Source organism: Anticarsia gemmatalis, chromosome 23 (genome assembly GCF_050436995.1).
Source record: "Anticarsia gemmatalis isolate Benzon Research Colony breed Stoneville strain chromosome 23, ilAntGemm2 primary, whole genome shotgun sequence".
NCBI lineage: Eukaryota > Metazoa > Arthropoda > Insecta > Lepidoptera > Erebidae > Anticarsia > Anticarsia gemmatalis.
Genome location: NC_134767.1, coordinates 9,866,677 through 9,893,271, shown reverse-complemented (window position 1 = coordinate 9,893,271; position 26,595 = coordinate 9,866,677). Strand labels below are relative to the sequence as shown.

At 36.3% G+C, this 26,595-nt stretch overlaps 1 protein-coding gene across 2 annotated transcripts in view; it reads right to left on the bottom strand.

Moving 5' to 3' along the window:
- LOC142983259 (protein Wnt-7b-like) overlaps window positions 1-26,595 on the bottom strand; it is a 104,368-nt gene that overhangs the window by 17,380 nt on the left and 60,393 nt on the right. For both annotated transcript variants that reach the window (XM_076130179.1, XM_076130180.1), the window contains exon 3: window positions 426-563. In XM_076130179.1, the coding sequence (XP_075986294.1) occupies window positions 426-563 (138 nt within the window). The remainder of the gene's footprint in view (window positions 1-425; window positions 564-26,595) is intronic.

The following is a 26,595-nucleotide window of genomic DNA, read 5'->3' as shown; positions in this document are numbered from 1 at the left end:
TCGCTACCTATCGTATTGATACTACATCGTATGCATATAAGTCAAATATTACTCATGCAGGTCATTGTTATTTGGAACATTTCATTTCTATGCGGTGAAAATTTCAAGAGAATAGGTGATATATGTTTCATTTATCTTTACAATTGTAAATTACTGATACTGCTAGTCCTGACCACATTTCATTTTCACTATAAAAATTTTTTTGACACCTAGAGCTTCATTCTACTTTTGAAGAGTCTGACTATTTTTATCCGCCTAAGCGCATCATATTGAAAGAATTGAGAGCTTTTGTCATGAGTAGGTATAGTTGCTAATTATCAGGCCAAATCTAAAGGACATCAACTAATAAAAAAGCTTTTTTCAGTGTCACTGGCGACTGCGACCCTCAAGGCTGAATAGAGCTGGTAGATCTGATGCGTGTATACCTGAGTCCATCTCCGATGGCGGCGATGGCAGCGGGGCTCTGGCGGCACATGGCGCGCTGGCGCTCCGTGAGGCCGGCGGCGCGCGCGCACACCAGCGCCGCGCCCAGCGACTGACCGCCGCCTGACGACACTGCAACGCTGAAACATCAACAGCTATTAGTATGATAGACTTTACTAAGGCTTTTGATTGCATTACACATAGAATTTTGAACAAATTCGTGTAATAGTATGAAAATAGGACGTGACTCCGTCGGTGTTAGATCAGTAGGTTAAAATTTTGATAAAAAAATTATCAAGTTGTTTATAGATTTTGATCGAACGAAACGGTTTCAGGCTTCCCTCAAGGTACAATTCTCGGCCCTTTGTGTCTCTCAAACATTCATCCTGCTCTAGTAATCATCTGCGTGTAATTTGTTATTGAAAATAAGACTAACAGATTACAAAAACAAATTTTTTGACGCCATCATCATTTACAAACACTGGTCAAATCAAGTCAAAGCCGACGTTGTATGTAATTACCGTAACATGAATGAGTCGTGTGCTCATTGTGTGAACGCACATTATGACGTGATTGGTGGCCGAGCGTAGATCCGCTGCGCACGCGGCACAAGCCGCGGATATCGCAATTATACACAGAATAGCGAATCACCAGCGACGCTTCCTGTCCATACAATATTGACGCAACTTCAATGTCAGACGTGAGAGAGTTCGTGTATTATTCGATGCTAATTTCATATTCGGCTGCGTATTCATGTGGTTCTATATTTTGGAAGTGCAATTATTTACTGTTACTCGACCTTTTAACAGTTTCCGTGGGAATGAATAATGTCGTATGGAGTGGTTTGTTTTGACACAACCGTGGCTTTTGATCTACTTGCCAAAGAATTTGATTCTATGGTGGTTATATCTGATTAGCAATTTGCGATATCAATATTAAAATGATATAGAAATATATTGTTACGATATGTGATCTTACTACTGCAAAACACTTAGAAGGTTGATACGGAAGTTTTTCAACTTGTTTTAGATTTCATAGCGAAAGCTGATGATATGTCAGCGATCAGCGAGTAGGTGTAATTGTCGAGTGTTTCTAATGAACTAGACATGACTAGCCAGGGGCTTAATTAAGAGGTAGCTCACCATTGCTTCAAATGATTTGAATAAATGCAGCAAAAGTTGCCGTTTCCCACGTTACCTGCTGCAATTGAAACTCGTGGCGACCATAACCATTATACCATAAATAAAATTATGACGTTCAATTGACAAACGATCGTAGAGATTGTGTACAAAGTCGTCGTCCGTTCAGCCGCGTCGTGTCGTAAATCATAGGAGCGGCTAATTACACGTTGCTTCATAATGTTCAGTCGAAGGAGCAACATGTTTAGTATTGTCCTGTGCTAATTAGCGGCGTGTTCACACAACACACCTGACTCTCACACGCGAGTGTTAAACGTTATAATTAAGCTCCGTACACACCGGCGACACACCGGTAACGCCGCGGCTGACGCATCGATACAGACTATCACTTTCAAAGCAATCTCGAAAATTAACAAGTTTTCTAACAAAACATTGGATATATTTGTCACCGAGTATTTGTGTTAGTAATTAATAAGGTATTGTTCGCACTGTCGGCCGGTGTCGGACAGTCGCCGGCGGAGACGGCGTGGGCGCATCGAGTCGCGACCGTTCGTTAATTGGCGCGACGTATTACCGCCGACGTATTAATGAAACGTACACAGACGCATAGATATGAATCCTGGTTTACAAACCTGCACGGGAAAATCGGCATAGTCTCATTGCAATAGAGGTTGTAATCGTATGAAAGGTAGTGTTGATTGTAGGAATGCAGTGTGGTTTACTGTAAGGCAGTGTGGGAAAAGCAACATTGATTGGCAGCCGGGAGAAATCGAATATATAAATGTTAGTAATGAGAGGAGCGACAGTGGCGACACGCGACTAGTCGCAGGTAACGAGCGGGGCACGTGTGTATGTATGTATGTATGTATGTATGTATGTATGTATGTATGTGGTCAGCTTTCCTGCTGCAGGTAATTACGAGTTATGTTCAGAGAAAATGTTATAATTTGCGGGCGCGATCATTACGTAACGATTGCAGGCAACAACTAATTAGAGGAAAAATCAGGGCTTGCGCGGCACCGATGCCGAAATGAAAAAAATGCGGACACAATCAGTTCAAAACTTAAAATAAGTAACAAACAATATCCTGAGCGAAATATTTGCGTTAATGAAGATAATGATGATATTAATGAGTACGGTACTAATGAAGTTTCCGTTATTCATAGTCGATGTTTCGATAACGTCAAAGATCTTACTGCACTAGTAATGAATACTTGATGTTTATTTAGTACTTGTTTAACAGTTAATCTTTGCAAGAATAAATGAACTAATGTTATCTTATCGATATGAAACAGAAGAAATAAACGGCTATGAATTTAATTAAAGTGGTATAACGTAAAGTGTGAAGAATACGGTCCAAGGCAGCTCGTTGTGGAGATACTGGCCATTACTTGGTGTTCAGTAATTAATATATTCTCAGCTATCAGCAGTTATTAGCGAACTATTTAAATTGTCGTTTATTATGTGTTTGAGCGTGATTTGTGTGAGAACTGTCAGACTGTACTGTATAACACTCGGCTTGTTGTTAATTAAAACAGTTGTTATAAATACATAAATTATTTATTAATTGATCGATCAATAATCTGTTGTCATTAAATAGATCATAACTGACTATAACTTTAGATAGATAATTATTAAATGTAGTCAGATTAAGGCCGGTTTCACAACTTCTGAATATCTAACAAATATAATTTTGGCAGTCGTTTTAATACGTGTGACAGTAAATACTGTCACTTTACTAGAATGAAATTAGCCCTTAGCTAATTTTTAGTGACACTTCCAGATACTGTCGAAGAGCAATTAACATCAAGAATCCGCCTTGTGAAAAATCTTCCAGCGTTATGTGATTTTTCAAAAACAAGACTTAATATAAAAACAACTTAAATTAATTTCTAATTACTAAAATCAGTTGAACATTAATGAGTGGAATTTCAATGAAGCCAGTGTGTGGAGGAATGTTGTGCGCCAGCCGTGAGCCACGGTACAAGCAGTATTAATGAAACATTCGTTGATTAGCCAGTAATGTTCGTAACTCATCCACACTTTATAGTCCCCAACATCTATAAAGCTGAGATAGAAATGGTCGGGGCGTTCAATTTGCATGTTAATTCCTACAAACGTATGGAGTGTGGAGGCAATAATACATATAGTTTTAATTATCGTCGTATAATGAGTACAGCGCCGCGCCGAGTGGCTCCGAGTGGCTCCGGGTGACTCCGAGATGCGCCAAGATGCCCGTGTCGTGGGAGGCGCACGCGCACACGCCTACCACACCAGGGCTGATACTCTTGTATATGAAGATTGAAGTTACTACTAACTTGTGTTATTTTATACTAGCTGTGTAGGTTTTTTTTTTTTCAATAAGCTCAATTTTGACCTCTGGCATTTAACAAATTCCGTCACAATCATAATTGTAGTGCAGTCGTAAAGACGGGACAGACAGGCAGCGAAACTTTGGCATTTGTTATATTAGGATGGAGATCAGGGATATAGAATATATGCATACGAAAGAAAATCGTCTCTTATTAGTTGTAGAATCAGTAAAAAAAATCGTTTAACTGTGCGATTACCTATGATTATTAATCGTTGTTGTAAGGAGGCAGCTGTGATTAAGACTGTAATTATGTTTCATGTGCTATGATAATAATTAAGAACGAATTACAGAAACGATTTATTATAAAGAACGCTATCTGTACCTGCATTACTATTCCGTAACAGTCAAGTACCTACAGCCTCGTGGTACAGCCCTACGATAAATAAATGTGTTGTTTACACAGCACTATAATATCGGCGCGTATATCATAATTAGTGAGGAGCCGTGTCCCGCGATCGCTCGATACTTTCTAATACCGCACTATTATCGATAACATTAATACTTCAACTCGCGCTGCACTGTAATTGTGACCGCTCGATGACTTTACCATCGATTTTATAACATTTTACGATTAAATCTCATCGGTAGAGTTGATTAAAATTATAGGGTTTGCTGGATATCGATGTTTGTCAAAATGACTTGAATATGACTAGGATAGAATTAACGGTTACTTCTCCTTATGTAAAATACTGGTATCCAGTTGCATCCAGTGAGACTAGAAGCCGACTCCAACACAGTTGGAAGAAAGGCTATGCTGATGATGATTCTCTTTATAAAACTCATCAATGCAATTTTCTTTTGCCCGTAACAGGACTGTAATGAAGTGCTGACAAAAAACAGCTTTCAGAAGAAGTACCTTCTAGCCATTTTGTCAATTGTCACTTTCTAGGTATTGTCACAGTTAAAGACGACAGTATCAGAACATTATACGAGTATGTCATTACATGTTTTCACGAAAAGTAACTAACTCACAACAGTGCAAAAACAAATATCTTTAGTTTGGTCTGCGTCGATAAAGTTACACTTTAAAATACATAATACATATTGAAAACCTCTTAAATACTACAAGTTTTCTCCGGAATCTGGCTTCTCCTGTGTCAATATTGGATAGCAAATAGCGCCTTCTAAACAACGAGATAATAATTCACAATAGAACAAGTGTAGCTGTCAGTAGTCAACGTCATAATAACCGCTCAGCAGTCGTATCGCGACTAATCGCACGACAAATCGCACGACAAATCGCACGACTGACACAGGACACATAACTTGCGACAATCGCACAGACAATCGTAACACTTGACCACCGAGTTCCTTCCTACTGCTAACAATATCATATTGAATGGGAACGATTCAAGATAAAATGACTATTATCATTTTAGTGGCAGGTGTTCGAGCTTTCAAATGATATGAATTTCTGAGAGCGATTTCATTCCTGTTTTACGTAATCTTTAGAATATTTCCCTGAGTAAAAAGACCTTACCGTGTTTGTTACTTATGTAATGACATTCATATCGGTGTAGCAATTTCAAAATTTCAATCTCTTGAAATAAACAAAGTGTAAAGTTCCCAAAGGATTGAATAGCTCGCCATTTTTAACATTTTAATCATTTTGATTAAAAATCTACATTTCCAGATTTAATTTTAGTGTACTTTTAGTTTCCTGGCATTACGATTTACTCTACTGAGTAATTGCTTAAGCACCCCTTCAGAGCAATGACGAGTTAATTTCATTTTCCATTAGTTATTTATTGAAGTACAACTTTCTAACAATAAATCAGACATTCGCATTGCTACATGCAGTGCGTGGTCTCAACGCAGTGCCACGCTAATTACAATGCTCATAGATAACGCTTATCACTGAGACAGTGGGTAGCCGGTAGCCGGTAGCCGATAGCCGGTAGCCTGTAGTTGGTAGCCGGTAGCCGATGGGGTGTCGTCAGCCAGAGACACAGAGACACGCCCATTTCCTTCACAGATACACGATCATTTATGTTTGTAAAGTAGTCTGTGTCAAGATATGCAACAGTTATAGTTATTTTGAAATTGTTTTCTCGTATCTTTTGTGATGATCTTATGTTGATGAAATATTTCCTTCAACTTTGTATGAAGTTTTCCTGATGTAGATAAATTATTCTCACTCAATGACTTTTTTACATTAAGCCTGTATGCCTGTATGCTTTCTCAGTTCAACTGATGAAATGATTTCGATTTCAATCATCATGGACAATATGGGCAGTTGCAGTTTCAGAGACAATCAATGGGCAAGGGTCTCTTCCCAAAGGAGAGAGGAGTCCTTGAGTTCTCCACGCTGACCAAGTGCGGGTTGCCCGACCTCAATAAACGTTTTTAACAAATTTTAGGCATACAAGACTTTATCACGATGTTTTTGTTAACTTATTTCTCAAAAATCGACTGATGAGGGGCTGAATTGTGTATCAGCGAAACCACAAACTACTGATCTAGTAAAATTCTGCTTCACTTTTTGCAATCATAAACCACATTATTTTGAACCAAACTGAACCTTTACTTTTCACATAACGTGTATTGTTTTACTGACCAGTCATTGTGTTGTGTTGTGTCGTGCACAGTGTGGGGTGTGAGCCCACTCGGGGACCAATTAGCCGCGGCTGTATCTCGCCTCGCTGAACTAAATGTTCCACGTTCCACTGTGCTCAAACAACGACGCGCCGGCTTCCTCACTTTGTATTTATTGTCACTACGATTGGATAACTATACGATGTCTTCGATTAAACTTCATGGAATTGTTCTTGTGTTGTTTAACTTGTCTGTGAAATGTGTATCTAGATACTACTATTAGCGATTGCCACTTTTAACTGAAGTGGTTTTCTTGAAGTCAGAAAAATATAGCCTAATAGCTGACTGTCGAAGCTTGTTGCTTGCAATTTAAATGAAATAATAACCTTTCACTCCGGTCTTCAACTACCGCCATGCATAATTTCATGAAAATTTGGTTTAGTGTTTGCAGCAGCAGCGAAAACATAACAGAGATTTTTTTGCATTTGTATTATCGTTGGGATAATTTTATTTGCTTTTCCGATGGCATTTAACATGATATAATGGACGATCAAATGCTTTTGCTATTTGACCCGTATTCTACAGACATTTTAGTTAGTTTATGCTCTACTTTTCTACGACTACATCAAGACTCATAGTCTCATTAATTAATATTGTATTATTAGAGGTATACCACCAGTCTACAAGACTGCACACAATGGGTGATTGGTTTTTATTGTGGAGTCTGCTTTTGTTAGATAGTTGTAAAATTGTAGTAGTAAATGGGTATAAATAATGTCTCGTCACAGGGCAAAGAAATATAAATGTAAGAATACAATGGTACCTTGATTTCACGTCAGTGATTTTCTTCGAAAGCGCTAATAAATAAACTACTAATTTGGAGATAATATGATAATAAAACAATTCCCAACATCTTGAATTGTATTATAATCCGCCCAACATATAGAAAATAGGAAGAACCTAGCAGAAGTCTCGTTAGAAACTTCACAGTACTTCAGACATACCTAATACTCTCGTTGTAAGTCGGTGTCTCTATTCCTGATACATGTGGTACATTATTAAAGTAGTTTCGGCTTAGCAGAGAGAGGCATGTTATCACGAGAGGCTGTTTAATTCGCTGTTAAACTTAAAGTGTAGCGGGACTTGAGCGGGACTATCAAAGCGCCGCGGTCTGACACACATGTGTAAAGTATGTTGTACAGGTTGGTGACACAAAAATTTTGTTTGAAATTACTAAAACTGAAAATAACAATAGGTATTATTCAAGGCTTTGATTTGTTAGGTGAGGTAAACCTTAGCGTGAATTTGATTTTAAAGAAAATAATGCCACTGTCTAATTTAATTCAAAGCTGAATGTAGTCCCTATCTTTTTCTCAAAAATCAAAGGCTTTTTATAAGCGGCTCAATATAGTGAAATGAAAATATGAGCTAAGATTGTCTTCGTTCTGTTCCAGCGGAGTAGATACAGCTTTTAACACATGAAGTCCGTATGTCACATGTAATAGACAAGATGTGTGCATGTGTGTGAGCGCATCTCACGGCGGAACATAACTAAGTGAATGTTTATCAGTGAGATTTGTTCCGACGCGGCGGGACGGTTTATACCGTATATTAGTTGTGATATTAGTCCATCGGTTTGTCTGTCGGTATGTCGGGAGATGTTCGATTATAGGTATCGGTATTTTGTGGTATGTTTTACACAATTGCCGACTTAAGAACATAGCGAGATATTTAGCGTTGACTTCGCTCGCCTAACACTCCTGAAACATTCTACTCTCTTTTTGATAAAGGATTGATTTTGATAAGAAACAAGATGCCTTTGTTATATTACATAATGATAGATTTTAACATATTTTTATGGTAATTTATTATTGTTTATTGTATTAGTAGTAAAAATGTAACAGACAGATGGATTGTCGGACAAACATTATGTGGATTTATTATAAACGTTCAAATGTGACATTCTGACGTAATAAAACCAAACGACTTTGGTATTTAATTTTCCAATGGTATAATGAATGATCAAACGGTAATTAATGCATGTTTTCTAGTCATAAACAGTCTGTATATTTGGTTCACATCGACCACGTCACATGCCGACGACGCGGACGACACGGGCGACGCGGGCGACGCGGGCGACACGGGGGGCCGGACTGAATGCTTGAACATATCTCTACAAATAACTTACATATTACTAATATTCGAGTAATTTAGACTATTTGTCTGTTATGTTCGTATCGGTTATGCGGTTCCAATTCTGATATAAAATTGGATTATGTCTATGTGTAAGTATGCTACTAGAGTAGTACGAGAGTATATATTGAAAGTGTTACATCAGGCGAATAATTAGCTGAAAGCTCACACTTCATGTTTATATAAACATTGGTCGACCCAAGGCCTAACTCCTTTTTCGTCCCTTTCCTGCAGTGTTGTATATTTATTTTGGAACAATAAACAAAATCGAATAACAGCTAGACAAACTAATTAAAGCTGAGTTTTAGGAATAAAACATATTATGATTTTAATTGAATAATAGTTGGTAAACCATAAAAAAATATTGAAATTATATGTATAATTACGGCAGTTATTAATGACAGTAACAGATAAATAGAACATTGATTGCAACTAGACCGCAGACGTAACTCGGACACTCGACACCACGCGTCAGGAGTGAGCGGCGCGCCCGGTAACACACACCGCACGCGCACAGTGACACACAGACGCGCACAGTTGCTCAGTTGCTCGGTAGATACAGTAGACATACCGTGCGCACAGTAGCGCGACAGTACAATACATGCGGCTACTATTTCACGCGGCTCCGGTTACAACGCGCTGAGATTGTGACACACTCGCACTCGTAGTCACGTGGTATAAGGATAGGTTACATATCGTAATGTGAATATGACTGTTGATACATTTTTTTATACTTACTAAATAACGTTTCCTGATAAGAACTTTTGAAAATATGTCACTGCCACTTTTATACACCACAGTATTTAACTTTATTAAACTATGTATTTAGCGAGCGTGGTGGACTAAGGCCTAACCAGCCCCTTGGGACCCTTGCTCAGCAGAGGGATAGTAAAGGGTTATAAAAAACAACTTGTTGAACCACGCGGCTCCAATCGCCTGTAATTTGGATAAAATAAAATATTTGTAAGGAATTATTCATATGAACGAATTAATTAAAAACGATTTAACCATAAAACAGCGGCAAGCAGAAGCGCATACAGACATTTTTAATCGTAATGAAGTTTAAATCAAAAAGTAAAAATAGTAGGAAACAATTTAATATTTTTTCTTCACAAAAAGCTGTTCTCTCGTAATCGTTATTAAAGCACGTTGTACAAGTGAGAGCTTGTTCTGTGATACATTACATGTGTACCGATATATTATCATTACAACTATATATTTCCAATAATCGTGTCATTATCGCGCCAACTGATTTATTACCCGACCCCACTCTCACTAGGGATGACCGGGGACTACTCTTTTATTTGTTACGGTTTTTTTTTCACAAGACGATAGAGATGTAAATCTTTTTTTGTATCAATTTGTTGATCTATGTTAAACTGATTAAGATGTTCTAACAATAAAATAAAAAAACAAGAAAATGTTACAAACAGCCCCAGTTAGAAAATATTATTGCTTAGTTTACTCTCGATGATAAAAGCTCTCTTGTCTACAAACAGTATCTCGAAACAGTATCATTTTATCAACCAATTCGGAATAACATCGACTTAAACGTTATTGTAAAGACTTCATGAGTTCCAACATATGATATGAATAAATAAATGATTAAATTTTGAATAAATGATTGCTGGTAAACTTAACGAACAATTAGTTAACACAAGAGATGTTTCTTACGCGCACTATAAAGTAGGAATATACCCAAATTATGGGCCTGTTATTCGCCTTACTCTCATCCCTGTTAAGTGGCGAGTCTAATCGTGTACAAATGAACTAATGTCCGTGTAATAAGTCGTTCATTAGCCGCCACACACACACACACACACACGCACACACACACACACGCGCGTGGCTCAGATTTATAGCTCACGTAGAGATGACGTTAAGCACTAAATATATCAGTTCCCAATATGTGTACTTGTGTAGTGTGCCGACAATCGGAAAGTATTTTAACTAATGAAATTCGTGACATTCCTCGCTCTCGAGTTTCACTTTTCAAATCTATGAGACTGGTTTAACAATGTATGGCTTTAATACAACTAATAAAAGGATAGAAACGACTTAAGTATGTTACAAGATTGAAGATCGTTATGATATTATTTTATGATCCAGGAATCATAAATGTTTTTGTCTAATCATATAGGGTGATATCTTATTACTCTGTTAGGAAACAAACAGCTTTCGAGAAATTCGTATATGTATGAAAAACTAAGCATCGTTAGTATTTAGCTAGAACTACTTCTTTCAAGTAAGCAAGTCTAAAAGTAAAATACTCGATATTCTATAGTATTAATGATTTCTCTTCTTTTCTTATGAGATACACTATAATCTTAAATTACAAATCAAATATCTTTTTGATGATGACACTTTGCATATCTTGTCACAGTCAATTTAATCAAAATTCAACACCATTACTTAACTTTTTAAACAGTCATCAAGAAGTTTTAAGAGTGATGATTACTTCATCAATGAGCGTCAATGAGCGTCAATGTGCGTCAATCACAACGTGACCATCAAACTGTCCTCACCATCACATTACATCACATTACTTGCTATAAAATTGAAAGCGTATCTTGAACCTATTGACACTTTGTGTTAAACGAATTTAAAAGTCAACCGCTAAGGGTGATTGCACATTTGACGTAACACGTAAGAGGCAAGTATGCAAGGGCCCGGTTAAAACGGTTTTTCAGCTACATACTAGGTTTTGTTGCCTTTATTCGTGTTGACAGAATTACTGGGATAGAAGTATACCACTTAGTACCAAGCTATTTGCAAGCCAAACTGATCATTAATTGTTCAAAACATTGTGACCTCTGTTATTTCTTCCGACCTCTTAACATTAGTCTACTTTAGTGTTACACGACCGACGCTAACAATACGCGACATATCTTTTGCCAGGTGTGCCTCAACTTTACATCAAAAGTAAACCGCAGTAGAATAAATATAATCTGTCGAATATATCAAATGTCATGAATAAATGCGTTATAATAAGGATTATACGCATAATAACACGCCGCTACGAACTACGAGCGTATAGCGTAGTGGCTAATTATGATAATAGCGCCCATTCATATGTTCATAAATTGATGCTAAGTCTTATAGTTATTATATTATAGGAGGAGGTTTAGAAGTGATACGTTTATTATTATGTCACTGATGGTAATGTCGGCGTATTAAATGTGACTCATCTTAGATATGAATCGATAAAGTTAAACGACAAAAGACTAATAAAATGTTTAATCGGATTCAAGTAAGTAGAATTTACTTCTGTGAAAAAATACCAACTGTGGCAGTTTACTTTGGAAAATTGTGCATATCATATACGCAGTATGGCTGCCTAGAATCTTAGATCTTTTCCTAAATCAAACAATAATAGTTTTCTTGGGTGAAAGATGACATAAGGTTGGCTTCCTATTCTAACAGTGTTGACATATTAACGTAAAGAGTGAACTACAAGCAAACCACATACTTCTGGTTTTCAACGGAAAAGAGACATAATATAAATACAAGTTAATTTTCGGTAGCAGTAACCATTGACCGCAGACGCACATAATAGCGCGCGCTGTGAACCGTGGCGCCTGCATTGTGTGCGGTTACAACACGAGACACGACATGCGCCGTGTCTCGCCGTATCGTGCTGCGTTGTGCCGCACGTCGTATCTTAGTGATTAGCCGGGTCCTGACTAAGCCAGCAGCCCCCCGAGGCAATATCTAGGTCTCTTTTCTTTCAGATTGAAATGAGCGGGACCGAGATATTGCCTCGCGAGGTTGCTTGCTCAGTCTTTACGAGGCTATTGACGTGCCGTGCGTGCGTGGCGTGCCGTGGAGCGCCGTGCCGTGTCGTGTCGTCTATGTTACTGGGTGACACTGCATTACATCACTCACTGTGACGGCTCAACAGAATCGCTCTAATTGAATAGTAAACGTCGCGATGTAATTCAACTCGTGATTATGAATGACTAGTGACTGTAGTGAGTAGTGGCACAGGATGTTGTGGGATGTCGCTATAGAAATATTGATGCTATTTGCTCTGTTACAGTTACAGTACGTTACAGTTCTGAGCAATTAGATTTCTAGTATATTTGTATAAAATAGTCTACTTTTATCGAGACACAGATAGTAGAGTTCACAGATAAATGATATACCTATTCTGTAGTTGTTTTCGTTACTTTTATATTAGAGAGAAAAATCTGTTCCTCGAGAGAAAAAAGCAGATTAAAACTTAGAACTTAACTAACATCTTTTTTCATCCAGTTATTCGAATTTGATAAAAATATCCCTCACTTAAATTTTGTACGACCTTTAATTTTTCTTCTGCTGAATTTACTATAGCGACTATTTATTTATCCAAAACTACAAACAATTAGAGTGTAACCACAATTTGGGGTCGTACATAGTCATATTATCCTGAGCGCCGTGGAGCGTGACCCACAGCTGTGTTGTGGTGACGGCGTCATGCTCCGGTACCGGCCGCGTCAACGACGTGACGCTAAGGACCACTTTCCTCTTGCACTGCAACTGTCGAACGCACCGTAGACCGTCGCAAATTAGACTACCTTTTCCGCGAAGCTGTTTTTTAAACAAATTATTTTAATTTTCAAACAGCTTTTTTTTAATCATAAGCTTAATTTAAGCCCCAGAAAATCGTTCAAACAGTTTGTTTGTGAGATTTAGTCGCATACAGTGACACGCACCGCCTATTGCGTATTACGTAGAAAAATGTGTCATGCTCGTCAACGTCGCTGTACAGTATAGTATTGAAAATTCTGTATATTCTTTTGACCGACGTATGCTATCAACGTTAGCGTCGCAGGAACGGAAGCCTTATAGTGAAATATCTACTGTGCCTATTCATACGCTCGGCCGACGTATGCGCCCGATATCAGCGTAGGAGGGAATCTGTCTTAACGTGACAGTGACGGACGGTGACACACAGCTACTGTTCGACATATTGTTGATGTGAGCTCTCAATCTGATGCGATTGTTGTCCATTGAGCGATTGATCTGTTTGACTTTAATGACTGTTCATTAACATAAGTCGGTTAAATAAATGGATGAAAAAGTAACGTCAAAGGTTTGTTTAGTTTTAATTCTGTCTGACTCCGTTGTTTAGGTATCTTTGATCAATAAATTTTTATCATTCGATTCCGATATAAGATTCAAGTTACGAATCAAAACCTCAAATTAATGACTTAAAACAGACTAATATAGTTTTGTGTAACTTCCAAAATAGTAAGCACATAATATACGTGACAGTAGCCAAGTGCACTGCCGCGCCGCTACTGCGTGTTGTAACTATATACTTCTAACTTGTATTATGTTACATACAGACACGTTTTTATTTAGACCAACAATATTTAAGGACAAAGTAGGTTGCTAACTGACGATTTGATATCTAAACCACTACCTCAAATATGTTTCTAACAACCTGAGCTACTTTTACTATGATCTTTTTAAATGAATGATTCAGTAGCTCGATTCTCTACCACTATTGACTACCGACAACCGACCTGTCATCGAGAAATGTTGTATTAAAAGTGATCAGCGCCTCTTACGGGCGTCGCATCGTAGGAATAATTTAAGCAGTACATTTTAAATGTCAAATTTTCGATACTAGGCAGTACAGGTTATACAGAATTGCGCTACAGAAACATACTGTTAAAACGTTGTTTAGAAAGATTAAATATTGGCCTTTGTTATATTCAATAATCCATTCAAGAATATTATATAATAAATCACTATATTCACTCATGGTTCCCCTGGCTTCTATCATACCGTGATCATCTACATCGAGTGCCACACGTCGGGTCACGCTCTACAATGATGACATTATTACCTATATACATTGAATACATACATACAGACATACATAAATACAGTCAAATGTATGTTCCCTGTGTGCTTGAATGCATGGAGGGAACTAAAGGTTACATGATGATGTTACAATGTTATTTATCTGTTACAGCATTTATTAGCTTGTTACACTTGAAGCATTGCTTAGTAGTGGGTTCAATTTCCTGATAGAGTAATAATGATTGGGTTTTTAGATGAAAAGGTGAAACTGTGTATCAATAATTCTTGTGGATTAATGAAATTTGTTTTCAAATCACAGTTTTAATAGTATTGTTAAATTGTGTGGTCCCCCCACCACTGCATTGCCATAGAAATACGCAAAATGATCTCAATAATCGTAAGATTAAAGTTATTAGTGATGTCAATATTTTTTATTAGTGTATTTTAATAAACGTTACAAAGTTTTTATTTTATTTTTTTAACTAACTTAGGAATAACTATAAAACCGTGTTTAATAACTAACGATCAGTGTAGATTCTAAAGCTTCAATTTAGTTCAACTGCATTTCAATGTAAACAAAGCATAATAATGAAATATCACAACTATTACATACATGTTTATAAGGTATCTATGAAACGTCAAACAATCCGCAATAAAATGCATGTACGCGTTAATTCACATATAATATAATATAACACAAATTTTATTGTATACTATAACAATGACAATCAATTACAGAGCACTTACACCCGACCTTGTGGTCAACAATATCATAATATTCGTCAAACATGTCATCTATACAAGTGCATAGTACATTAGCACACCACTCATTATCATCACTCACACATCTTATATTATTATAGCCCGACTAGTTAGTACAGAGCTTTGGCATGCTCGATTTATCGAGATTTTATTAGACTAGCCTTCCGCCCGCAGTTTTGCCCGTGTGGAATTTCAACCACTTCGGGGTGGAATTTCCAAAAATCCGCTCTTAATGTTCCTTTACTCTTCGTAAGGAACCCTTTATAAAAAAAATCCAACGTTTTACGCTCAGTAGTTTCGGCTGTGCGATGTCCGTCATACAGTAATGGAAGGGTTTTATATATTTTGATTGATGATTAATAAATGTTAATAAGGATTCTCCCGTATTTGATTCTCCCATCCCTGAAGACGCCTTTCATTTTTTCTAGACAATTACAGAATTCTGTGTTTTTCCTTAATAAAGTAGATATATCATTTAGACCACCGTCAGCTGCATGTTAAAAATTCTGCGGGTCACTGATATTCTATATTCTGAACTTTGTGAACTCCAGCCATCCGCGAGTCCTTCCTACAAGCTCTCTACAAAGTAGTCGCACTATAGTTGTATAGTACAGAGCAGTTTCATAAACAGCGCACTTTATATGTTTCATTAATGCAGTACAAGATAGTTCGATTAGAACAACATTGACATCGCCGATATTGACCGTTACTTTAACTGATGTTTTGCATCTTAATTGTAACTACTTATTAGAAACCGGCGCCACTTGATTTGAAAGATTATTATGAAGGAATTTTCAAAATTATTGGAAATGATCATTTTTACATGAAAAACGCATTTTACAAAATAGAAACACAACAAGTTACAGAGAACGCTATCTAAGATTTTCATTTTTTTAAGGTTTTCTTCATATAGAACTCTCGGGTGAAAAAGCTTTCAGCAAAGCGTTTCCTTTCATAGCTAAAATCAGTGATAGTTGAATAATTAATTAACAGAGTAGATGTATCAATTCACCGTGTTTTAAAAGAGAGCATCATCGTCATATTTTTGTTTCATTTCCAATAAAAAATACGTCTGTCATTATATTTCTTCCTTTGCATAGGTGCCACTCTAAACAATAAAAACGATTATTAATGACTATATCCACATATAATTACAATATGACATGAATACAATAAGTAATAAACAACATAAATAACATTAATGGTCAGGTCGGAAGGCTTTAATCTATCGACACATGACGCACATACTGACTCGGTGCTGTTCCGACCACGCGCCGACCTGTCAACACAAGGACGAAACTAAGTGCTTATACATATCAATAACTAGCTGACCCGCACAACTTCGCTTGCGTCACATAAGAGAGAATGGGTCAAAATTTTTCCCGTTTTTGTAACATTTTTTATTGCTACTCTGCTCCTATTGGTCGTAGCGTGATGATGTATAGCCTATAGTCTTCCTCGATAAATGGACTATCTAACACTGATTTTTTTTTAATCGGACCATAAGTTCCTGAGATTAGCGCGTTCAAACAAACAAACTCTTCAGTTTTATAATATTAGTATAGATATGAATGAGTTGTGTGTGGGCGTAATGTGTGAGTCGTAAATAAATCTATGTAATGACAATGTAATGTAAGATACGTTTCAATAATACCGGTGGTGTAAAGTATTATGTTTATTGCGTAGATCTGCTAAGATATAGGATGAATTGACATTAGAATATTCTCTTTGTAGCTGAAAAAGGTATCAAATCTTACGAGTCCATTCAAAATTGTTACAGGAAAATATCATGAAGGCACCTTACATGTTAAAGCTCTTTAAATAGTGCTTGAAGTACCATAAAGTCTTTATGCCACACTAGGTTAGCTTGGTGGACAGTGCTAATCAAGGCCTAGTACCTCCCCTATTTTGGGAGCTGACCTCAAAAGTATATAGTAGTTATGAGTTAATCCTGAATGAACTAAGCTTCTTCTTGAATTTATCTGATGGATGTTACATGTAAAATGTGAGTAAAGATTGACCTAAATACAAAATAACTGCAGATCTCTTGAGTACTTGTAAATCTGCGACGTGTATTTAATGTAACAAGTGCATTAACACAAAGAGTCGCGAGTTGTTTAATGTGTCAGCTGTGCAGAGTGCAGTGGACAGGGAATGAGGGCGATCATTCCTCGATTCAACATAAACCTCGTTATTTTACTGCTAAATACACAAGTAGGGTTTGATTTGTTTAATCTAGGTCGTCCTCAGTGACAACTGATGTTTGGCACACACTTTGCTTATACATTACATAGTAGGTTATACATTATATGATGTACGGAAGACAAAAGACAGGGATTAACGCGAACACGCATTCTACCTCGGAATGCCTAATGTTAGACAGGATTGGTTTTGGAGTTTTTTGTCGAATTCAACTACCTGAAAATTTAAGGCGGTTAAGTGTTTACAATTAATAGTGCGATTGCAAAATGCAGTGATCGCACGGTTAGCTGCTCCCGCGGTTCACTGCTAGTGCGTAAGTGGGCTTTATGCCAAAATTATACGACCTGCCTAAATACATGTAGTATTTAGGAAAAATGAATACATTTAGGCTTGAATCTTAGTCGATAATAGCCAAAACATAAATTTCACGGGCCCATTGTACAAAGAAATAACTGGCCCTCAAATTGACTAATAAATGAATTTTAATGAAGTTTAACAGTACGAAAGTTACCGGCCGGTAAGCTAACTGTCTCCGTCTGCCTACATTGTGTGAGAGCTCATAGGACGAGTGCTAACAAGCTGGTCTCCCGAGCGAGCGCACAATTATCACGTACATCGCCGCAGCGAGCGAGATAATTGAATGTGATCGCTTATCAGACAACAGCTGCCTCTCCACACTAGTGTTAATGTTAGGATTAGCACTATTTTGTACTCAAAATTAGCACTTTTTGTAACTTAACTAACAAAGATATTCATATTCTTAGTTATAGTACATAAATATTTTATGCAACTGTTTTTCATTAAAAACTGTCTCAAGGCTTTATGTTTTTACGTAAAACTAACGTGAAGACTTTGCGTCTTTGCCGCTCTCCTCAGTTTATCCTTCGACTAGATTAGGAGTGTAGGAATAAAAACCTGTGTATTGTGGATACGCTTGAGCTCTGAAAAAACTTTGCATACACTGTGTTTCCTAGTAGTTACCATACCATGCATAGAAACATCATACAGAATAACAAATTCGTAGAAGTATTTCGGGGTCGAGCTAAAAAAGATCTTCTCCAAATCACTTCATTTACCTTTGAAATAAAACTGGCAATACAGAAAGCCTTAGCGTAAACTAATACCTAGTTTCTTAATCGCGCGTACAGATGCAGCCTTATATTTCACCGCACAAGTAGAAACCTTCACAAACTAGTCGTCGCACTGCACAAGTGCACAACTGCTAGAGCTGATCACAATTGTATTGCACTTACTGATGCTCAGATTACATTCTCACGGTTCAGCACTATTGGAAATTATACCAATATGGATTTAGTATGTTAATACAGTCATTGAGTTGACGTATTTTTATTAAATCATATATGTAAATGCCACAATTATACTATAATAATGGGGAACTTTCAAAAAGTTTTAGATTTGTGAAGTATTTTAAAAACTCATAATATTAAAGTAAATTATCTCAATACACTCAATGCAATAAATTAAACTCGTTAAATAATTTTTAATTAACTCAGCAACAAAAAATCCTTTTTGGTTCGTAGTCTCTAAGTGTTCCACAACAAGGCAGGTATCCATTTCCATTTCCACACACTTCTGAGCTTTTGTCTACCTGTATTTCCGGTACGAGTCAAATCCCTCTAGCAATTGATATTTAACTAGCTGACCCGCGCAACTTCGCTTGCGTCACATAAGAGAGAATGAGTCAATTTTTACTGATACTCTGCTCCTACTGCTCGTAGCGTGATGATATATAGCCTATAACCTTCCTCGATAAATGGGCTATCTAACACAGAAAGATTTTTTTCTAATCGGACCAGTAGTTTCTGAGATTAGCGCGTTCAAACAAACAAACAAACAATCAAACAAACAAACTCTTCAGCTTTATAATATTAGTATAGATTAAGCTTTTGTACTAACAATATCCGACTAACCATGATTCTTTCTTAATAACATACTAAATAATATTAGTAGGACTTATTTATACTGCATTTTCAGACGTTATAACAACGACTCATCCCAGTACAGTAACCTAGAAACATATTTAAACTACAACACATTCTAGCTTCTAGAACAACTAGTACATTCAGACAAATGGCAGTACATCTCATTATCGATGAGTTCCGTCGTTACACGAGACAGTGATGCGTGCGGCTGCCGCTAGATGTCACTGTGCCGCCGCGCGACTGCGGGTAGTTCAGTATTTATAGTGAGAGAGTAATTGTGTTATGTTGAGATATTAATGTTTGTGTATTGTATAGTTCATTCATGTTTCTTTGAAGTGTTTAATTAAGAATAAGAGGTTATAGGTTTAGTAAAGACATTTTTCATTATTTGAGTATAGACATTTTTTATATTAAGAAAAGGTTTTTGAATTTACATCTTGAGAGTACAATCAGCTGTAACCAAAACTATTGGGGCTCTAAGTTACCTGTTTCTAGTTCTTCAAAACAAGCCGGTTACGAACCGCACAAATATCGGATTAGGAAATCGAACGTGTAACACTGATAGTGTCTATGAACCGCTTTAACCACTCCGACACAGTTCCTATTTAACTTCAGAAAACAATTAGAATATTAACCTCTAATTAATATTTTCTTAAGACCTATAACAATACATAATTGTACAGCAAGGTTCATTAACAAATTAACACCTGACACCGTAGCGCTACGGCGTAGCTTGTCGTAGCTGCCCCGCTACGGCGATGTTATCACAAACATCGTGTTAAGGCGTAATGTGATCGCGAGTCAATTATCCACACTTAGCGTTGATTACTTGATAACTATGGCGGTGGGAAACTTACTCAGTAAGCTAACAATTTGTGGCTTACTGTTAGCATTAACTTTTCCAAAGTGCGTTATAACATCTCAGTTCTTTACTTGGCTTCATTAGTTAGTAATCGATTAAGCATAGAATTAATTACGGAATTACTGATATAATAGCGTTATTCAAAACAACTTAATATCTAAAGATTTCTTTGTTTTCCTGCTTTTGATTTCAATTTGGGTCCCTTTGTCTAAATCTAATTTTAATATATTAATAGATCGCTGATATTTTAACCTCTACTCTACTGTGTTACAAACGTATTCTTTTATAAAAAAAAATATACATTTGTTTATTATAAAACTTAATACAGATCTTATCGTCGTGTATAAATTAGCAAGTTTCGTATTATCAGCCAGCAAATAATACGCTACAAACTATCAGCCATCTACAAACATTGCCTCTACTTTATTAGAAGCTAAGTATAGTGATATAAGTAATAGAGTGTAATGATGTTATCAAGTAAGTTGATTGTTTTATGATTTATTGCCGACACGACACTGGGACGGGGCCGAGACGACGTCGTGTCGACATCGTGACGTGTGGTCGGCGTGTGGTAACTTCTTGTACAGTGTAGATTATGATGTTGGTTTAATAATAATCGGTCAGAATATTAAGTTATTATGTAGTATTAGTTTGTTGTTTATCGTAGAGTGTGTTTTATACTTAGAGTAACGGGAGTGAATATTAGAATATTTTCTTTAGCTTATGCAAGGGTAATGCATGTAGATAATGATGTGATTAACTGTTTTGTAGTTGCGAAAGTTATGAACTTTTAATAGTGTTTTAATCGATTTAAATTTCAACTCAGAACAATTGACTTACTCTCTCATTATTTAGTCTTGTTGTCTTCTTAACATCAAATAATCTGTCAAATCTTTATGATTTTTATTGTAAAGTTGTAAATTTAAAATCTATTGTAAAGTTTTTGCCATGATTCAAGACTGAGTATCATTTTCCTATCAATCCAAAGATATTCTGCGATTGGAAGATGAGTAAAATTGATGCTAAAAATACCTATCTCCTTTAATTTAAAATGCTAATACAACTTCTCATTAGTGGTTGTACCCTCTCACATCTAAAAACGTGATAACTATAAGCTTATTAACATTATAACAGTTATTTCTCGTCGTCTCACATAAAGTGTGTGGAGATGATCCTTGTATATCGAGGTTTAAACGCGTCGTTATCGTATGAAAGCCGCCTCGTATGGGCTCCGACAATTGCTGTTATTGGAGGTTATTAGTAATGGGATAATAGTTCTCTTAATAACTGGTTACGGGTGCATGATAACGTTTTACGCTTAGTAATGTGAGAATACATTAATAGTTAGATATAATATTACTTTTGTTACACTTTTCAGAAACCGAAAACGTTAATCGGGTAGGGTAATGAAGTATTGTTTATTGTAATTATTCAAGTAAATCAGTTAGCTTTGAGTTATTTGATACAAAACTATATTGTGTTTTGTGTTTGCAATAAACTAGGAATCTTTACTGTCTTTGTTGATATTTGTTAACAATTTTATCTGATGATTTATATTGATACGTAAAGAACGTATTACCGTGATATAATACGATTCTTCCAAAAGTTTTACTGTATAACTCACATCTTATATATGACTGATATATTAAAAGCAAAATGTTGATTTGACGGAACTTATTACCCGTGCAGAATAAGACGCTACTACACAGTTTTATTGAAAAAAATCACTATACAAACTCAAAAATCAAAAATAAAAACGACTAACATGTTATGTTAAACAACAACTGTTATAACGTTTCTTCAACTGAATAGTACCGCACTACCCGCTAGTATGTGTATGTGTGTGTGTGTGTGTGTATCGCATTAAAGGTTCTCCATTAAACCTGTGTTAATTTGATTCCTAATAGTCCGTAACAAGTGGTGATAAGTCGTAAACGTCGGCGGTCCGTCTGTCTGTCAGCTCACAACTATAAAACTGACCGTTTAAGGACCGTCGCTCCTAAATAACTAGATAACACTCAAGCGAGGTTTATATCTATGAATGCTTGCCTCTATACTACTATAGAGGTATAGTATGTAATAACTGTTTAGTTCTATAGTGATAGTAGTAGATAGATAGTTCTATAAAACTTAGCGGAAATATCATGAACCCTTTTTTTAAGACAACTCCCGCACTAAGAATTGCTCTTGTGTCGCAGGGACGTTTACAAATATACAAACAACGGACACAAAGTACAACCAGATCCGAGACAGTAACTGTTTTTGGACCGCACAAATAATTGTTTCGTGTGGGAATCCAAGCCAGGACCTCCCGACACAATAGTACCAGCGTGGCGACCTTAACCACTGCGCCATGGAGGCAGTCAGAGTAGCTATACTATAAACTATAACCTATAGATATACGGTGTGAATATTTAGCATAGTTGAGTTCAGGGCCACCCCTGGTTTGTAGCAGTCGTGGCGATGTTCTAGGAAGTGTGGACACAACACGCGGCAGACAGACACCACGAACATTCTATCTATATAGATATAGATAACTTGGTAGGGGCCAGTTTTAAGGATTGAAGGTGTTTTGTTGGGAGTTATAAGTTTGAGTAGTTTTTATTAATATGATATTGACGTTGATAATGTAGGTGTGTATGATAAATGTGTATGATACGGCTATAGGTTCTTTATGGGAAGACTATTGATTGACTTTACATTTGAAGTATTTAATACAATTTTAGCCGAAAATATGATAAAAATAATGTACTTCGTACAACAATTTAGCAAAACAAAGGATTTAATTAAATGGACATCACAGAGAAGCAAAGTAAAGTATCAAGCAAACAAAAAAGTTCCGCGCAGTACAATACAGAGGTGGCAAAGATAAAAAAATACAGACAAACCTAAGTACCTTATCCTTTTTTAAGTCGGTTAAAGTCCAGATCAAAAATTGTATAACAAATAGCATTAGAATCCGTTTATCTAATGTTTGCATGAAAGAATAACACACAAACATACATATTCTCACAAACGTTTGCATTTATTCTATAAGTAGAAATTGAACACAGTTTTATTTTTCCCATTACCTTATTTGTAGTGTCCATCTTCGTATTAGGATTCCCAGTGAAGATAATCTACACATTCATATAAATCTAACGAGTAGTTCTCAGAATACACTCTTGAGGAAAATATATATGATAGGTAGATCTTTTTGTTTTATTTATCACTACCTTCCGCGTAATACGCTTGTTTATAGAGAATTTACTATTATATGGTGTCAATAAATCACTAGTTTTACCTATAAATGTTATAAAAAGTATACGTTCGCATAATTTGTCATTTAATCGCGCAAATACTGTTAAACGGAATAGAATGTAAGTGACAGATGATTCAAAGCCTTTATTCATACGTACAATTATTGTTTATTTTCAACTTTTCTTAACCTTCCTTACGTTCCTAGTGTTCCTACCCTTCGAAACAATGTGCAATATACACTACAAAACTTTGAAGAACTATAAAGTAAAGTATTAATTAGTACCAAAACGAAAAATCCTTATTAAAGTTGCTTATGGCTTACGAACTTTCCGGCTACAGTCCACACCAAAGCCTACATCGTATGGACAACCGCCTGTCTAATACTCTGTGTAACATTTGTTAAATTATTATCATTGTTTTATAACGAATTAGTTAATATTCTTAACTTAATCGTAATACGCACACTTACACTTCAATTGTATTATATAAACAATATCACTATACTTGCATCTACAGATAAACTATTTCGTAACAAGTCAACACGCTCTCGGCGCCGTCTATTTTTTTCAAACAGTCAGCTATTTAATGTAAGCGTTCATTGATACACGTGTAATAGACATTATCGTTTAATTTCAGCTCGATACAGTGAGAGCTGACAAAAAACTCAATTATCTGCCATTGTAATAGTAAGTAACGAGTTGACTTGCGCAAGCGCCGCTCGGTCAGATCCCGATGTTACGCACTTAGCTGAGAATTTGTAGCTGATAGTCTACTTTGGCATTATTTTATTGACGAAATCTTTACCAGCAATGCCGTTGATATAATTTGCGATAGATTTTTGGCCAAACTGGTAAATATAACTACAAACAATTAGTTATGATAAATATAATATATACTACGTCTCAGTTACCAGCGTCTATGTTTGCGATGGCTTCCTCGTTGAGATAGTTATGGGTTGCATAAAATTATATTAGGCTTCTGCAAAAGCCGTTATTTGAGTCAAAGAGAGCTATTCAAACGTAGTTTTTGCCACAAGAGTGTTGCTTAGCCGACTATTCATAGGTATATAGCAATTTATAGGTATTACTGTAGTATGCAATACTGCCATTCAGATTCAGCCACAAACAATTTGCTTTTTAACTACCAGCCCTAATAAATGCACGGTGCATCAAACAGTGTCATCACAATTCCAAACGCGCACGTTATCGTTACCGCACCTTAACAATAAACATTACATGCAAACGTTAACTCGTGCGTTAATCAAAAGGCGTATACGGAATCGTGGGCGAGGGGGCGTGGCCGTTACATTCGAAATCGGAAATGATCGACTGTCATAATCATAAACGCTTACAAAGTATTTTAAACCTTATGGCATTAGGTATAAAGTAGTTTTTTGTTTGTGTATGTGTTGTAAAGGTGATTGTACACAGGTCGTATGGAAGGATTGGCAGTAATGATAGGTTTGGTCGTCTCATCAGTTAGGGATCTTTTCGTCACAGTTAGGATGTACCTCCACTGAGAATATGCGAAACTCTTTCAAAATATAATGAGTAAAATCGACTTATAATGCAGGGTATGAAAGTTAAGAATAATGTATTTCATTATGTGGAAACTTGACTTGAAACGTTTACAGTGTAAAAAATGGTGTGTCGACCGGAAATCGAACCTGATTCACTGAATGCATTGGTATTATGACTTGTATTGCAATGCACACGTGCAGTTACAGTAAATACAACTTATGTATCTTTATTGAGTAGTCTTTAACAACATCAAATACTTTAAGTTTATGAAATAAAGCATATTTGACTTTGACTAAACAAAGTTAACTTGAAGTTCATTTTATTTTAAACCGACTTCCATGTCACTTATTTGTGACAGAGAAAGTCAAAAATACGTAATTAGTTTAAAGTTAAATAAAAGATAATGAAAAATCCGTAAGTAATATTATATTATCTATTATATTTACATGCATCACTGACTTACTGAGATGTTAAGGCATTTTAATGTAAAATGCGTGTTCGCGTTAATTCCCGTATTCTATTCTCTATATACATACATTAAACATGCAACGCGAGAGTTCAAAAGTTATTACTGAGACTTATACGACAAATAAAGTGATAACAAATGCCTAAAAAGGGTCAAAATTTCACGTGGCCGGCTAACCGATGCCTGGTTAATTTTAGTACGTATCCTCGCATATGGTTAGTGGATAGTGTGCCTAACTCCTCGCTACGATGAATGTCAGCAATAGTTGATAAACAAGCGCCGCGCAAGGAAACTCGCTGCGTTATTGTTCACTGCTGCGACTGCTCTATGTCGCAATCACCGACGCTCTGACGAGAACAGCTAGCAATACTGAATATATGCCAATGTGTGATGAAATTAAGTAATTTCTAGTTGACATTTTAGTAATTGTAGGTAAAGGAAAGTTGCTATGCTTGATATTCTTCTGTGTTTATTAAAAAACTGTTTAAATATTACCAGTTCTGGTTTCGCTGCTGGGTTTGGTTATCCTCCATTGGTAACTAGGTGTAATTTGGACAGTTCTTTTGATATGTTTATTGTTTCTTAATCTATTGGGTAATTTATTTTTATGAGTTGTGAAATAGGTTCTTAACCTTTTAAAACTATCTAAATATTTAAGCCTAAACTTAGCTGATTTTTAATCGACTATACTCTAAAAAGATAGAGGCAGGGAAACAATTATTAAATTGTAACGATTATAAAAAAATAACGTCTAATAAATATACATAAGCCACAGGACACAACTTCACACTTAACACAAATTCCGTAAAAGCCTTAACAAGAAATCGAAATCAGAACTTCATATTTGACCTTTACAGTAGTATACTCGTACTTTAAGACTAACGTATAAAGGCAGCCAGTCAATACATTCTGTAGTTCATTGCAAAAAACAACATCAATAGGAATGACCACTCGTGTTTGTAACCCGAGACAAATAGTTAACCACATGTCTGTCGCACACTCGATGCAAATATTGCACAAACCGGGCTCGAACCTGCAAACAGCGCATACCTCCTACTGTATGATTAGAGCCGCTCGTTCACAAACCACATAATATCTGATCAGCAGTTGTTAACATTAAAATATGGAAATTTGATGGACATT